The 16,078-nt window shown below is 39.2% G+C and overlaps 1 protein-coding gene across 2 annotated transcripts; it reads left to right on the top strand.

Moving 5' to 3' along the window:
- Nucleotides 1-597: 597 nt before the first annotated feature.
- On the top strand, nucleotides 598-9,362 carry pitrm1 (pitrilysin metallopeptidase 1). 2 transcript variants are annotated; one of them, XM_076098237.1, is made up of 27 exons: nucleotides 598-792; nucleotides 1,373-1,478; nucleotides 1,622-1,728; nucleotides 1,878-2,029; nucleotides 2,514-2,628; nucleotides 2,809-2,905; nucleotides 3,317-3,477; nucleotides 3,564-3,690; nucleotides 3,875-3,963; nucleotides 4,175-4,303; nucleotides 4,584-4,697; nucleotides 4,894-4,990; nucleotides 5,127-5,261; nucleotides 5,399-5,537; nucleotides 5,661-5,777; nucleotides 5,896-6,025; nucleotides 6,315-6,435; nucleotides 6,673-6,749; nucleotides 6,900-7,065; nucleotides 7,175-7,275; nucleotides 7,413-7,533; nucleotides 7,624-7,674; nucleotides 8,033-8,145; nucleotides 8,233-8,355; nucleotides 8,516-8,661; nucleotides 8,859-8,961; nucleotides 9,053-9,362. In XM_076098237.1, exons 1-27 carry the CDS (start codon nucleotides 746-748, stop codon nucleotides 9,144-9,146), a joined length of 3,078 nt encoding a protein of 1,025 aa, XP_075954352.1. In that variant the 5' UTR covers nucleotides 598-745; the 3' UTR covers nucleotides 9,147-9,362. The 2 variants fall into 2 exon arrangements, with proteins under 2 accessions (XP_075954352.1, XP_075954353.1); XM_076098238.1 differs by lacking the exons at nucleotides 598-792; nucleotides 1,373-1,478; nucleotides 1,622-1,728; nucleotides 1,878-2,029; nucleotides 2,514-2,628 and adding an exon at nucleotides 3,134-3,211 and having other exon boundaries at nucleotides 2,819-2,905.
- Nucleotides 9,363-16,078: the final 6,716 nt, after the last annotated feature.

Genomic DNA, 16,078 nt, shown 5'->3' with positions numbered 1-16,078 from the left:
ATAAATATGGACGATTGTTTTTCACAATAAAGGTTGTTCAGTTAAGCTTTCATAACATGTTTTCCCACTTTTCTCTACTTTGGGAGCCCAGAGTGGAACATTTTGAGGAAAATAAAGTGTCAAAAAAAGTTACTGACCAAACTACTTTTGTGACTTACTTTGCTAAATATGATCTTACAGCGACACCTGCTGGACGATAGACTGAAGTACAACTAAATGGAAATAGTGGAAGATGAAATCTTGAGATAGTTTTAAATGAATTAACGTTACACTGTAAATTAAAAAAACAAAAGTGTGGCATAAGCTGGTGTTAAATATGTGTTATAATCAGGTTATAATATTGCTGCCCTTCAAAAACTCCCCATACCAGTCAAGGTTTGGTAATATTACTGCTGTTTGCGTTTAGCCAATCATATCTGCTCTTCATTCCAGCTCGACCAATCAAAAACAAGCATGTTTGTAGGTGGAAGATCCGCTTGCGGGTGTTGAAAGTTGCTCAGCGAGTATTGGTAGAGTTTCAATGCGGTGGGATGGGTTTAACTGGAGTGAAAAATGTTTGTCAGATCTGCGATCTGCGCAGGTGCGGCGGCCATTTTTTTGATCCAATAAAATGTGTCCAACCGTACTACTCACGGCATGAGAGAGGACTCGGGATGTACAGCCTGAGCAATGTGGCATTATTAACAACATTTGATTAAATTAGTGTACTCTCTGTAGCCGACCCTACATACTTTGTAACGACGCCATGTTTCGACAAACGAAGGCGGTGCTCCAGAAACTTCGACATCTAAGGTAAATTAGCTTAACGGTTGTGTTACAGCACGTTAGCGTGAACGCACCTGCTAGCGATAGCTAACGGTGGCTAACGCTACTGTTTGTATCTTTATATTAACCTGTGTTTTAATAGGATAGCATGTTTAGTCACCAGTGGTCAGTAACGGTTTTATGGTTCGCAATGAAATGGTTTACAATGAAAGGATAGGTACTAAAATTCAACTTCGGTGGCAGTTTCCACACGAGCCTACATTGGTGTAACACCATATTATGTTACAGTCCATGACCTGTAAGAAATGTGTCTAGTAGTTCATGTAAAGGTGTTTGCATGTTGTGTGTAAAGTCATTATCTGCTTTTAAAGATGAAAAATCTACCCAATTCCTTCTTTTCTACTCTTACAGTGAACATTTTTTATCTTTAAATCTCAGGTCCACATGGAAGTTATGTGGCTGCATTAGGTCTTCAACATAATAGAGGCAACTTCTAATTAAAGCCCCAGCATCATTATTAAGGTCGTCAATGCTATGCAATGTGGAGATATGAGATCTGCATTTGTTTATCATTCTTTTGTGCTCTCAACTCTTTCTCTTCTTCCAGTTTCAGTCGGCCGCAGCAGACGTGGAGGCTGCAGAGCTCTTTGGCTAAAGAGAGAGCGTGTGGGTACCAACCAGGACAGAAAATCCACGGCTTCACAGTCAGAGAGGTGAACTTAGCTCGACTCAAAGTAGCATCATTTAGGGCTCATAAAGTAATGTATCCTTGTAAAAGGACGTGTTGTGAAAAGCAGCGTCTACTGCTATCAAACAAGTGGTAACTTTAGCTGCTGATTCTGTTTTCCCCCCACAGGTTGTGGTGGTCCCTGACTTGTTTCTCACAGCAGTGAAGTTGACCCACGATAGAACTGGAGCTCAGCACCTCCATGCAGCCAGAGATGACTCCAATAACCTCTTCAGGTTGGTTGAAACGTGTTCCAGCAGTCACACTCAACCGCAGCATGACGTTGAAATGTGTTTGTTGATACAACAGCAGCATCATATTCCTCCAGCTTGGTATCAGGACATCCTTGTACAAATAGATCAAGTGCCTCTTGTACTTGTTTCAGTGTCCAGTTCAGGACGACCCCCATGGACAGCACAGGGGTCCCACACATCCTGGAGCACACGGTGCTTTGTGGATCTAAGAAGTATCCCTGCAGAGACCCTTTCTTCAAGATGCTCAACAGGTCGCTGTCCACCTTCATGAATGCGTTCACAGGTACAGAACTTTAAGTTCAACCTGAATGCACCACGGGACCTCTGAGTCTGTGAGGAGAGAAGTTGGGGAAGAGTTCGCTCATATATTCACATGAATATCGTGAGTTTAAAATGAATCGGGGACTATGGATCTAGTCAGTTGGAGATTTAAAGGTTTTAATGCATTTACATGGAAATAATCTAGTTTTTAGTTGAACAGAGGTTTTCATTTTTCCCTCATTATTGCGATGGACCAGAATATATGGATTCACATATTCATTTTATATTAAATAACTATGATAAATAAGCAAATATACTACATATAAATATTGAAAATGAGTGTTTATATGCACAAATATATGATTGATTGAATTAAAACTGCTGTCAATTATTTTTATCAGCTTCAAAATAAAAGAAAACAACTTCCACGTCATTTTTGGTTATTTCTTAAGTGGCTGATAACATTTTTGGATGGGTTGTCTGTTTGTTTGCTTCCTCATTAACAGCCAGTGACTACACCATGTACCCGTTTTCAACACAAAATGGGAAGGACTTCCAGAACCTTCTGTCGGTCTATCTGGATGCCGTCTTCTTCCCTTGTTTGCGAGAGCAGGATTTCTGGTGAGTTACAATGCTGAAGTTGCCCCGTTTTATCTCATAAAGTACAGAGACAAAGTAAACTGTTGTGGTTTTGTCTCTTAGCGGTGTATTGCCTGACAGTCAACAGACCAATCATTAGGAGTTATCCCTTGGCAGGTCTGTAACGGTCTAGTCTGAATCTTGTGTGTCTTGGGTTCTCAGGCAGGAGGGCTGGAGGCTGGAGAATGAAAACCCCACAGACCTCAGCTCCCCTCTGGTGTTTAAAGGAGTGGTGTTCAATGAAATGAAGGGAGCTTTTGTAAGTCAACATGTTCCCGCTCACAATATGAATAACTTCATATTATGAGCACGATATTAGCACTAGCAGAGCTCTGAATGTATTTTTAATTTATGAAAGGTTCTCTGTTAAATCGGCAGGGGGAGGGCGTGTAGAAACGGCTGTTTGAGTCTCTCTCTCACTCAGCGGGCTAAGAAACCGAACTAAGAAACTTTTTTCTGTTTATCGATGACCTCTGCTCCGTTTCAGCACCATGGACAGCGCCACACGTACACACAACAAACGGCACTCTCCACGGTTTAGAAACGAAGCATGTGCTACGTCAAAGTGTGTTTACGTTATTTATTTTTGAATCAGTAATGTTTTTACCATGTGAGCAGTGGCAGAATCTGAAATATTAATTTGTGAGTTTGTGTTTGTGTGTTCTTGCAGTCGGACAACGAGCGCGTGTACGCCCAGCACCTCCAGAACAAGCTGTTTCCAGACCACACCTACTCGGTGGTGTCGGGTGGGGAGCCTCTAGACATCCCAGACCTCACCTGGGAGCAACTCAAACAGTTCCACGCCACACATTACCACCCCAGCAACGCCAGGTAGAGCGACGCTCACTCGCAGAAAGCATGCGGCTTTTTAGATTTTACATATTTGTTTAAAAAAGACTCTTCAATGCGCTCTTCAGGTTCTTCACTTATGGAGATCTGCCGTTGGAGCAGCACCTGGAGCAGATTGAAGAGGAAGCTCTGTCCAAGTTCGAACACATCACCCCGAACACAGAGGTCCCGTCCCAGCCGCACTGGAGCAGCCCCGTAAGTTCATAATACGGATGTATATATTACACGAAGGGTGAGAGGGTATTTGAGACTACAAAACTACTCTTATCCACATCATCGTGTATTTAATTATCCCTTGCATGCATGGTTTTATTATTAGAAACATGAAATGCATTGAGTAGTCGGTGTGATCTCACTGTGAGCCTCATCGGTTTCCCAGAGAGAAGACCATGTGACCTGCAGCCCTGATGCTATGGCTCCAGATCCAGGCAGGCAGGAGACGCTGTGTGTGAGCTACCTGCTGGGAGAGTAAGACCACGTCATCGCTCTCTTAACTCCGGCTGTATCTCATAAATGTGTTTCTCCTGATGTTGTCTGACCCTTGTTTGTATCGTTGTGTCGACAGCTTTTCAAAGCGTTTCTTCCCCGATACAAAGACGGTTCTCTTTAAACAGTCGAGCCTTGAGTCTGCTCTGTTATTCAGTAACATCTGATCTCTTCTTCTGGTTTCTTTCTGCAGCATCACCGACACATTCGAAGGATTCACTCTCAGCCTGCTGTCATCGCTGATGGTCTCCGGACCAAACTCTCCCTTCTACAAGTCCCTCATTGAACCCAAGATAGGAACCGACTTCTCTTCAGTCGTAGGGTGAGCGCGTCAGCAAACCTGCATTATAATAAGATGGGATCAGTTCATCTGTGGGATGCAGGAAGAGCAACAGATGTTTCAGCCGCAAACTCTGCTTTCTCTAACAATTACTGAGGAATTTGTTGCTTCAGTCGACAACATTGATCATCGGCACCCATTTGGACATCCACATAAACAGATGGCACGTTTTCCCCTGAAGTGTTTGACCTCTTGTGGTGCTTAGTGCTGTTCAGCGTCCTTGGTGTTCATGTGCAGCGTGTTGAAATGTCCTGTTGTGCAGATACGACGGCAGCACCAAGGAGGCGTCGTTCAGCATCGGACTGCAGGGAATGTCTGAGGAGGACACGGAGAGGGTGAAACGAATCATCAGCCAAACCATCGACGACATCATAGAGTGAGTACCACAGCAATGTGTCAGTATTACTTATTTTACACTTGATAATCCTAACTCTATTGTTCATATATATTTGTTCTGTTTTTTGTTATTCTTCTGTTGTAATCTTTGGTCAATCTCTAGCACATGAATTCCCTTCAGGATTAATAAAGTTTAAATCTCATTAACTGGAGTATTTTCTCCGTCTTGCTCACAGAGGCGGCTTTGAGGAGGAAAGAATCGCGGCTCTGCTCCATAGGATTGAGATCCAGATGAAGCACCAGTCCACCAACTTCGGCCTGTCTCTGGCCTCGGTGAGTTCACTGGTTGTCTGGAACCTTCATTTTGTTTCCACAACCACAAGGTCACCACGTGTATTTATAACCTTAAAAGCTCTTTTTAACGTGTTTGTTTCCTCGCTGTTGACATTTGGTTTTGTTGTGTTTCCAGTACGTCGCGTCATCGTGGAACCATGACGGCGACCCGGTGGAGCTGCTGCAGATCAGCGACAGCGTTGCCAAGTTCAGACAAGCCCTGAATGAAAACCCTCGCTTCCTGCAGGACAAAGTTAAGCACTACTTCAAGGTGAGTGAATGTAGAAGCTGCCTCTAGCGGCTTTACCTCAGGCCCTCTAGTTGAATTTAAGCATCTATTGAATGCTTTTCTCTCCTTCTTTAACCCCCCCCTCCCTCCCTCCCTCCCCCTCTCCATCGGCCCTGCAGGAGAACACTCACAGACTGACCCTGTCCATGAGCCCAGATGAGGCCTACCTGGAGAAGCAGGCCAAGGCCGAGGAGGAGAAGCTCCAGAAGAAGATCCAGGCTCTGTCTGACAGTGACAGAAAAGAGATCTACGAGAACGGTAACGATTACCTCACTGCTCAGTCTGTGTGGGTGAATCTCTCCTTGTAGGATTTCTAGTCCATTCAATTGAATCTGATCGAACTGTTGTAACTTCTGATTCTGTGTTGTTCTTCTTGGAAAGGTCTGGAGCTGCTGGCTGTTCAGAGTCAAACCCAGGATGCCTCCTGTTTGCCTGCGCTCAAAGTGTCCGACATCGAGCCCACGATACCCGTCACTCCTGTTCAAATCGGCACTGCAGGTCCGGTACAGTGTCCACAGCGTTACAGTCCACATCCCGTCTGCAGAGGGTGTGTTGCGTGGTGTTTATTGTCGTCGTCGTCGAGAGCGTTTGGTTGAACCTCTCCTGATCTCCACAGGAGGCGTTCCGGTTCAGTACTGCGAGCAGCCGACCAACGGCTTGGTTTACTTCAGAGCCATGTGCAGCCTCAACACTCTGCCAGAGGACCTCCGGCTCTACGTGCCGCTCTTCTGCAGCGTCATCACCAAGTGAGTCAGTCAGTCCGTCAGTCTATCAAGAACCAGAGATCACAGACGTGGTGTAGAATCCATTATGTTTCACCGATTGTGTTCAAGTTGCAAGTACTACTTGTTGCTATTTAATATTTAGTTGGAGGATGGAATGAATTTGTTTTTGCTTGTGCAGTCCGTGTACTTTAATTATATGTGAGATTGAGACGGATAGACTGTTTGTTTTATGTGTATTCAGACTGTAAATGCTTCCCAGCATGCAAAGCACATTAAAAAGACTTGATGTGTTTTCTGTTTGTGCGTGTAGGATGGGCTGTGGCGCTCTGGACTACAGGCAGCAGTCCCAGCAGATGGAGCTGAGGACCGGGGGCATGTCCGTCTCCCCCCAAGTCACCCCCGACTCCAGCCAGCTGGACATGTACGAGCAGGTCGGTGTCGTGCTCTGTGTGCTGATTACATAGCGGTGTCCTGCTGCAACACAAATTAATACAATTATTAATGTCCAAACCCGGCCATCAGTCCGGTTTGGGTCCCTGATTTCACCCTAGTGCATGCTGGGATAATCCCCAACCCTTTGCCTCTCAGAAAACACAATATGCAGTTAGTGAGTTATTGCTTCATTGTGTGCAGAGTGTCTCTCATTGGCTCTGTGCTCTGTGCTTCAGGGTGTCCTCCTGTACTCCTCCTGCCTGGAGAGGAACCTTCCTCACATGTTCCAGCTGTGGAGCGACATATTCAACAGGTATGTCCTCCAACGCTTCATGTCACCTGCAGCTGGAGACGATACAGACACGAGTTCAAGCTCTACAAACAGAAAAAAAAAAAAACGATCTTGTTTCGTCATTCTCGGATGCTGAGACGTAAACTCTGACTGGCGAATGTTTTCTTCCAGCCCCCACTTCAACGACGAGGAGCGCCTGAGAGTGCTGGTGATGATGTCGGCGCAGGAGTTGGCCAATGGCATCTCCTACTCGGGTCACATGTACGCAATGACCCGCGCAGGAAGACACCTGACTCCTGCAGGGGAACTGCACGAGACGTTCGGTGGGATCAAACAGGTACCGAGCAGAAAACGCTCTTTACATGCGAGAGATTATTTACTTTAGTTTCTCAGAGTGAACGGTTTGTGAAACAGCTGTTTTGTGTTTTTGTTTATTTGAACCTCAGGTGAAGTTCATGAAGAGGATAGCCGAGATGTCCGACCTCAACAAGGTCATCCGAACATTACCCAAAATCAAGAAACACATTCTCAACCCGGACAACATGAGGTGGGTTGTATTAAAGGACGCCTGCTGACGTCATGTTTTTATGTTTCTAGATCTCTGTTGCTGTAATGTAATGTATTCAGCGTCTATCGTGCACTCTGCATACTTCTCACCTTACATTAAAATATCTCTTCCACCAGGTGTGCAGTCAACACAACTCCACAGAAAATGTCTGACACATCGGAGCAGTTGGAGAGTTTCATCAAGGACGTCGCCGTCAACAGAAAAGCTCGCAAACCGGTCAGAACTAATATTATTGAGGTAAGATAACAAACTGTTAGAATATGTGTCGTATTGAGATGTTTATCAGATGAATATATAATATATATATGTTTCTTTGCTTCATTAAAGAGGCCGCTCGACCCCCTGGACGACTCCGGACCGAGTAGGAAACTCATCTCCGTAAGTTCATTCCTGCTGAGCACCGTCTTTATATATTACAGCGTGGAAAGACTCACGTTTCTTGTCTTTATTTGCATATCCAAAATTAACAAAGTAATCAAGTTACATCACTTTACTATACTAAATGTAGCCAGTAACCAAATCTCTAACTCGTTTATAGTAACTGTATCAGAATACATGTTTAAAGTGTCAATTATGATACAATGATGTCTTAGTTGTGTACATAACATTGTCACCTCTTTAACGTCACTATATGAGAACACCTGCTACTCTCAAAGTCTTGTTTTATTAATGATGAATAACTCGATGCTGAATCAGGATTAAACGGTGTGTTTTACTCTTAAACTTCACTTTTCAGGAGCAGAACTTCAAGCCGTGTCAGATGAAGACGTTCTTCCAGCTGCCGTTCCCCGTCAACTTTGTCAGCGAGAGTATTCGTACGGTGCCGTTCTCCCACGAGGACTACGCCAGGTAACCCGTAACACCTGTACACCCTAGTGGTGATTACAACGAAGCACATCCTCAGTCTGAAGCCTTTTTGTTTCCTCTCGTTGTCAGTTTGTGCATCTTGGGGAGGATGATGACGGTGAAATTTCTTCATGGAGAGATCCGGGAGAAGGGAGGAGCCTACGGGGGCGAAGCCAGGATGGGAGGAGGTCTTTTCACCTTTTACTCGTACAGGTAGGCAGCGGTTCAACACTCACAAATACTGTACGTTACCTGTTGCACGGAGGTGGAAATACACTAACGTTGTATAATGAATTGAGAAAATAATCGGTAAATAAAACGGTGATCATTTCGGTGTGTTGAGCCTCACGTTTCCGTCTCGTCCGTCTCTCAGTGACCCGAACTCGGTGCAGACCTTGTCTGCATTTCGTAAAGGTGTGGACTGGGCCAAGTCGGGACAGTTCACCCAGCAGGACATCGATGAAGCCAAACTGTCGGTCTTCTCAGCTGTCGACTCACCCGTGGCCCCCGCAAGCAAAGGTGAGACCCCTCCCCCCCCCCCCCCCCCCCCCCCCACTGTGTTGAATCAAATCCGTTGAGCGTCATTTAATGTTGATTAAAAAGTGTAATTATCTTCCGAATGATAACATCGTGTTATACATTCGTTCAGCTTGTCTTTAAATTGAAGCGGTGTGGGTTCTGGACACTGGTTTGTTCAACATGTCTCCGTGTTGCAGGAATGGGTCGCTTCCTCAGCGGCATCACGGATGAGATGCTGCAGAGTCACAGAGAGAGACTCTTCGCCGTCAGCCACAGAAACCTGGTGGAAGTGGCCGAAAGGTGACGTTTAAACATCATTTTAGAATTGTCATTTCTAACGATTGTGAATGAAATGGAGTTGAAATATAAAACGAGTGTTGTGTTCCTGCAGGTACCTCGGTGTTGGTCAGAGGACGTGTGGTGTTGCCATCCTGGGTCCAGAGAACGAGACAATTAAAAAAGATCCTTCATGGATTGTAAAATAATCTGAGCAGCTGGTATTTAATAACTAAACTTAACTAGAAATGTACTGAGAACCTGCAGGCAATGCTCTTGTTGGGATTATTTAAAAACGGTGGCAAAAATTGTGTTATCATGATCTGATTCTTCAGATTAAACTTCTTTTAATATATTATGTTGTGTACATATGAATGAAAATATGACCATTACATTACATTACAGTATCATATTGAAAAACAAAATCTGAGTCGGCTCTTTATTATTTTGTGATGGTGATTTCAAATGGGGAATGTGTGTTTTCTGCAGTGTAATACAGGTCATGTGTTCCTTTGTGGTTCCAGAAAAATCATGTAACTTTTAGACAATTCAGGACAATATGAATAATAAGGTAAGACCTAATCTTCAAACCAGCCGTGAAGATACAATTTACAAATAATGACATTATTTAATGTTTGAAGTAAGACAAAATACTATAACATTTTATAACAAACTACACTAATGTTTTTATGTGATTATGTACATTTTCTGATCTATAATATGAATTTTTATGGCCTTAAATATTTTTTTTTTCATTATGTATAACCACGCTATACTAAGACCAGAGGATGGGATTAAATTTCTTCCTATGGAATATTCTACTTTTGACATTTCTTTGACATGCTACACAATGACTTTTTGGTAAAATAAACAAGTTTTTTTTTTTATGACATACTTTTTGCAGCATACTATACTATGACTTCTTTTTTCTTTGGTGATTTCTTTTTTTTTTTTTTTTTTTTGGCTATGACCTTTTAGTGACTATTTTTGGCATGCTATACTATGACCTTTTTAGTGACTATTTTTGGCATGCTATACTATGACCTTTTAGTGACTATTTTTGGCATGCTATACTATGACCTTTTAGTGACTATTTTTGGCATGCTATACTATGATCTTTTAGTGACTATTTTTGGCATGCTATACTATGATCTTTTTAGTGACTATTTTTGGCATGCTATACTATGATCTTTTAGTGACTATTTTTGGCATGCTATACTATGACCTTTTAGTGACTATTTTTGGCATGCTATACTATGATCTTTTTAGTGACTATTTTTGGCATGCTATACTATGACCTTTTTAGTGACTATTTTTGGCATGCTATACTATGACCTTTTTAGTGACTATTTTTGGCATGCTATACTATGACCTTTTTAGTGACTATTTTTGGCATGCTATACTATGACCTTTTTAGTGACTTTTTTTGGCATGCTATACTATGATCTTTTTAGTGACTATTTTTGGCATGCTATACTATGATCTTTTAGTGACTATTTTTGGCATGCTATACTATGATCTTTTTAGTGACTATTTTTGGCATGCTATACTATGATCTTTTAGTGACTATTTTTGGCATGCTATACTATGACCTTTTAGTGACTATTTTTGGCATGCTATACTATGACCTTTTTAGTGACTATTTTTGGCATGCTATACTATGACCTTTTTAGTGACTATTTTTGGCATGCTATACTATGATCTTTTAGTGACTATTTTTGGCATGCTATACTATGACCTTTTTAGTGACTATTTTTGGCATGCTATACTATGACCTTTTTAGTGACTTTTTTTGGCATGCTATACTATGATCTTTTTAGTGACTATTTTTGGCATGCTATACTATGATCTTTTAGTGACTATTTTTGGCATGCTATACTATGATCTTTTTAGTGACTATTTTTGGCATGCTATACTATGATCTTTTAGTGACTATTTTTGGCATGCTATACTATGACCTTTTAGTGACTATTTTTGGCATGCTATACTATGACCTTTTTAGTGACTATTTTTGGCATGCTATACTATGACCTTTTTAGTGACTATTTTTGGCATGCTATACTATGACCTTTTAGTGACTATTTTTGGCATGCTATACTATGACCTTTTAGTGACTATTTTTGGCATGCTATATTATGATCTTTTAGTGACTATTTTTGGCATGCTATACTATGACCTTTTTAGTGACTATTTTTGGCATGCTATACTATGACCTTTTAGTGACTATTTTTGGCATGCTATATTATGATCTTTTAGTGACTATTTTTGGCATGCTATACTATGACCTTTTTAGTGACTATTTTTGGCATGCTATACTATGATCTTTTAGTGACTATTTTTGGCATGCTATACTATGACCTTTTTAGTGACTATTTTTGGCATGCTATACTATGATCTTTTAGTGACTATTTTTGGCATGCTATACTATGACCTTTTTAGTGACTATTTTTGGCATGCTATACTATGACCTTTTTAGTGACTATTTTTGGCATGCTATACTATGATCTTTTAGTGACTATTTTTGGCATGCTATACTATGACCTTTTTAGTGACTATTTTTGGCATGCTATACTATGATCTTTTAGTGACTATTTTTGGCATGCTATACTATGACCTTTTTAGTGACTATTTTTGGCATGCTATACTATGACCTTTTTAGTGACTATTTTTGGCATGCTATACTATGATCTTTTAGTGACTATTTTTGGCATGCTATACTATGACCTTTTTAGTGACTATTTTTGGCATGCTATACTATGACCTTTTTAGTGACTATTTTTGGCATGCTATACTATGATCTTTTAGTGACTATTTTTGGCATGCTATACTATGACCTTTTTAGTGACTATTTTTGGCATGCTATACTATGACCTTTTAGTGACTATTTTTGGCATGCTATATTATGATCTTTTAGTGACTATTTTTGGCATGCTATACTATGACCTTTTTAGTGACTATTTTTGGCATGCTATACTATGATCTTTTAGTGACTATTTTTGGCATGCTATACTATGACCTTTTTAGTGACTATTTTTGGCATGCTATACTATGATCTTTTAGTGACTATTTTTGGCATGCTATACTATGACCTTTTTAGTGACTATTTTTGGCATGCTATACTATGACCTTTTTAGTGACTATTTTTGGCATGCTATACTATGATCTTTTAGTGACTATTTTTGGCATGCTATACTATGACCTTTTTAGTGACTATTTTTGGCATGCTATACTATGATCTTTTAGTGACTATTTTTGGCATGCTATACTATGATCTTTTAGTGACTATTTTTGGCATGCTATACTATGACCTTTTTAGTGACTATTTTTGGCATGCTATACTATGATCTTTTAGTGACTATTTTTGGCATGCTATACTATGACCTTTTAGTGACTATTTTTGGCATGCTATACTATGATCTTTTTAGTGACTATTTTTGGCATGCTATACTATGACCTTTTTAGTGACTATTTTTGGCATGCTATACTATGATCTTTTAGTGACTATTTTTGGCATGCTATACTATGATCTTTTAGTGACTATTTTTGGCATGCTATACTATGATCTTTTTAGTGACTATTTTTGGCATGCTATACTATGATCTTTTAGTGACTATTTTTGGCATGCTATACTATGACCTTTTAGTGACTATTTTTGGCATGCTATACTATGACCTTTTTAGTGACTATTTTTGGCATGCTATACTATGATCTTTTAGTGACTATTTTTGGCATGCTATACTATGACCTTTTAGTGACTATTTTTGGCATGCTATACTATGACCTTTTTAGTGACTATTTTTGGCATGCTATACTATGACCTTTTAGTGACTATTTTTGGCATGCTATATTATGATCTTTTAGTGACTATTTTTGGCATGCTATACTATGACCTTTTAGTGACTATTTTTGGCATGCTATACTATGACCTTTTTAGTGACTATTTTTGGCATGCTATACTATGACCTTTTAGTGACTATTTTTGGCATGCTATATTATGATCTTTTAGTGACTATTTTTGGCATGCTATACTATGACCTTTTTAGTGACTATTTTTGGCATGCTATACTATGACCTTTTTAGTGACTATTTTTGGCATGCTATACTATGACCTTTTAGTGACTATTTTTGGCATGCTATACTATGATCTTTTAGTGACTATTTTTGGCATGCTATACTATGACCTTTTAGTGACTATTTTTGGCATGCTATACTATGACCTTTTTAGTGACTATTTTTGGCATGCTATACTATGACCTTTTTAGTGACTATTTTTGGCATGCTATACTATGATCTTTTTAGTGACTATTTTTGGCATGCTATACTATGACCTTTTAGTGACTATTTTTGGCATGCTATACTATGACCTTTTAGTGACTATTTTTGGCATGCTATACTATGACCTTTTTAGTGACTATTTTTGGCATGCTATACTATGACCTTTTTAGTGACTATTTTTGGCATGCTATACTATGACCTTTTTAGTGACTATTTTTGGCATGCTATACTATGACCTTTTTAGTGACTATTTTTGGCATGCTATACTATGACCTTTTTAGTGACTATTTTTGGCATGCTATACTATGATCTTTTTAGTGACTATTTTTGGCATGCTATACTATGACCTTTTAGTGACTATTTTTGGCATGCTATACTATGACCTTTTAGTGACTATTTTTGGCATGCTATACTATGACCTTTTAGTGACTATTTTTGGCATGCTATACTATGATCTTTTAGTGACTATTTTTGGCATGCTATACTATGACCTTTTTAGTGACTATTTTTGGCATGCTATACTATGACCTTTTTAGTGACTATTTTTGGCATGCTATACTATGACCTTTTTAGTGACTATTTTTGGCATGCTATACTATGACCTTTTTAGTGACTATTTTTGGCATGCTATACTATGATCTTTTAGTGACTATTTTTGGCATGCTATACTATGACCTTTTTAGTGACTATTTTTGGCATGCTATACTATGACCTTTTTAGTGACTATTTTTGGCATGCTATACTATGACCTTTTTAGTGACTATTTTTGGCATGCTATACTATGACCTTTTTAGTGACTATTTTTGGCATGCTATACTATGATCTTTTAGTGACTTTTTTTAGCATGCTATACTATGACCTTTTTGTGACTATTTTTGGCATGCTATACTATGACCTTTTTAGTGACTATTTTTGGCATGCTATACTATGACCTTTTTAGTGACTATTTTTGGCATGCTATACTATGACCTTTTTGTGACTATTTTTGGCATGCTATACTATGACCTTTTTAGTGACTATTTTTGGCATGCTATACTATGACCTTTTTAGTGACTTTTTTTAGCATGCTATACTATGACCTTTTTGTGACTATTTTTGGCATGCTATACTATGACCTTTTTAGTGACTATTTTTGGCATGCTATACTATGACCTTTTTAGTGACTATTTTTGGCATGCTATACTATGATCTTTTAGTGACTATTTTTGGCATGCTATACTATGATCTTTTAGTGACTATTTTTGGCATGCTATACTATGACCTTTTTAGTGACTATTTTTGGCATGCTATACTATGACCTTTTTAGTGACTATTTTTGGCATGCTATACTATGACCTTTTTAGTGACTATTTTTGGCATGCTATACTATGATCTTTTAGTGACTTTTTTTAGCATGCTATACTATGACCTTTTTGTGACTATTTTTGGCATGCTATACTATGACCTTTTTAGTGACTATTTTTGGCATGCTATACTATGACCTTTTTAGTAACTATTTTTGGCATGCTATACTATGATCTTTTAGTGACTATTTTTGGCATGCTATACTATGATCTTTTAGTGACTATTTTTGGCATGCTATACTATGACCTTTTTAGTGACTATTTTTGGCATGCTATACTATGACCTTTTAGTGACTATTTTTGGCATGCTATACTATGACCTTTTTAGTGACTATTTTTGGCATGCTATACTATGACCTTTTTAGTGACTATTTTTGGCATGCTATACTATGATCTTTTAGTGACTATTTTTGGCATGCTATACTATGACCTTTTTAGTGACTATTTTTGGCATGCTATACTATGACCTTTTTAGTGACTATTTTTGGCATGCTATACTATGACCTTTTAGTGACTATTTTTGGCATGCTATACTATGACCTTTTTAGTGACTATTTTTGGCATGCTATACTATGACCTTTTTAGTGACTATTTTTGGCATGCTATACTATGACCTTTTAGTGACTATTTTTGGCATGCTATACTATGACCTTTTAGTGACTATTTTTGGCATGCTATACTATGACCTTTTTAGTGACTATTTTTGGCATGCTATACTATGATCTTTTAGTGACTATTTTTGGCATGCTATACTATGACCTTTTTAGTGACTATTTTTGGCATGCTATACTATGACCTTTTTAGTGACTATTTTTGGCATGCTATACTATGACCTTTTAGTGACTATTTTTGGCATGCTATACTATGACCTTTTTAGTGACTATTTTTGGCATGCTATACTATGATCTTTTTGTGACTATTTTTGGCATGCTATACTATGACCTTTTTAGTGACTATTTTTGGCATGCTATACTATGACCTTTTTAGTGACTATTTTTGGCATGCTATACTATGACCTTTTTAGTGACTATTTTTGGCATGCTATACTATGACCTTTTTAGTGACTATTTTTGGCATGCTATACTATGACCTTTTTAGTGACTATTTTTGGCATGCTATACTATGATCTTTTAGTGACTATTTTTGGCATGCTATACTATGACCTTTTTAGTGACTATTTTTGGCATGCTATACTATGACCTTTTAGTGACTATTTTTGGCATGCTATACTATGACCTTTTTGTGACTTTTTGGCATGCTATACTATGACCTTTTAGTGACTATTTTTGGCATGCTATACTATGACCTTTTTAGTGACTATTTTTGGCATGCTATACTATGACCTTTTTAGTGACTATTTTTGGCATGCTATACTATGACCTTTTTAGTGACTATTTTTGGCATGCTATACTATGATCTTTTAGTGACTATTTTTGGCATGCTATACTATGACCTTTTTAGTGACTATTTTTGGCATGCTATACTATGATCTTTTAGTGACTATTTTTGGCATGCTATACTAT

Source organism: Anarhichas minor, unplaced genomic scaffold, assembly GCF_050575085.1.
Source record: "Anarhichas minor isolate MPS153535 unplaced genomic scaffold, ASM5057508v1 ptg000024l, whole genome shotgun sequence".
Classification (NCBI taxonomy): Eukaryota; Metazoa; Chordata; class Actinopteri; order Perciformes; family Anarhichadidae; genus Anarhichas; species Anarhichas minor.
Note: the sequence above shows the minus strand (reverse complement) of the source record. Positions and strands in the feature narration are given on the sequence as shown.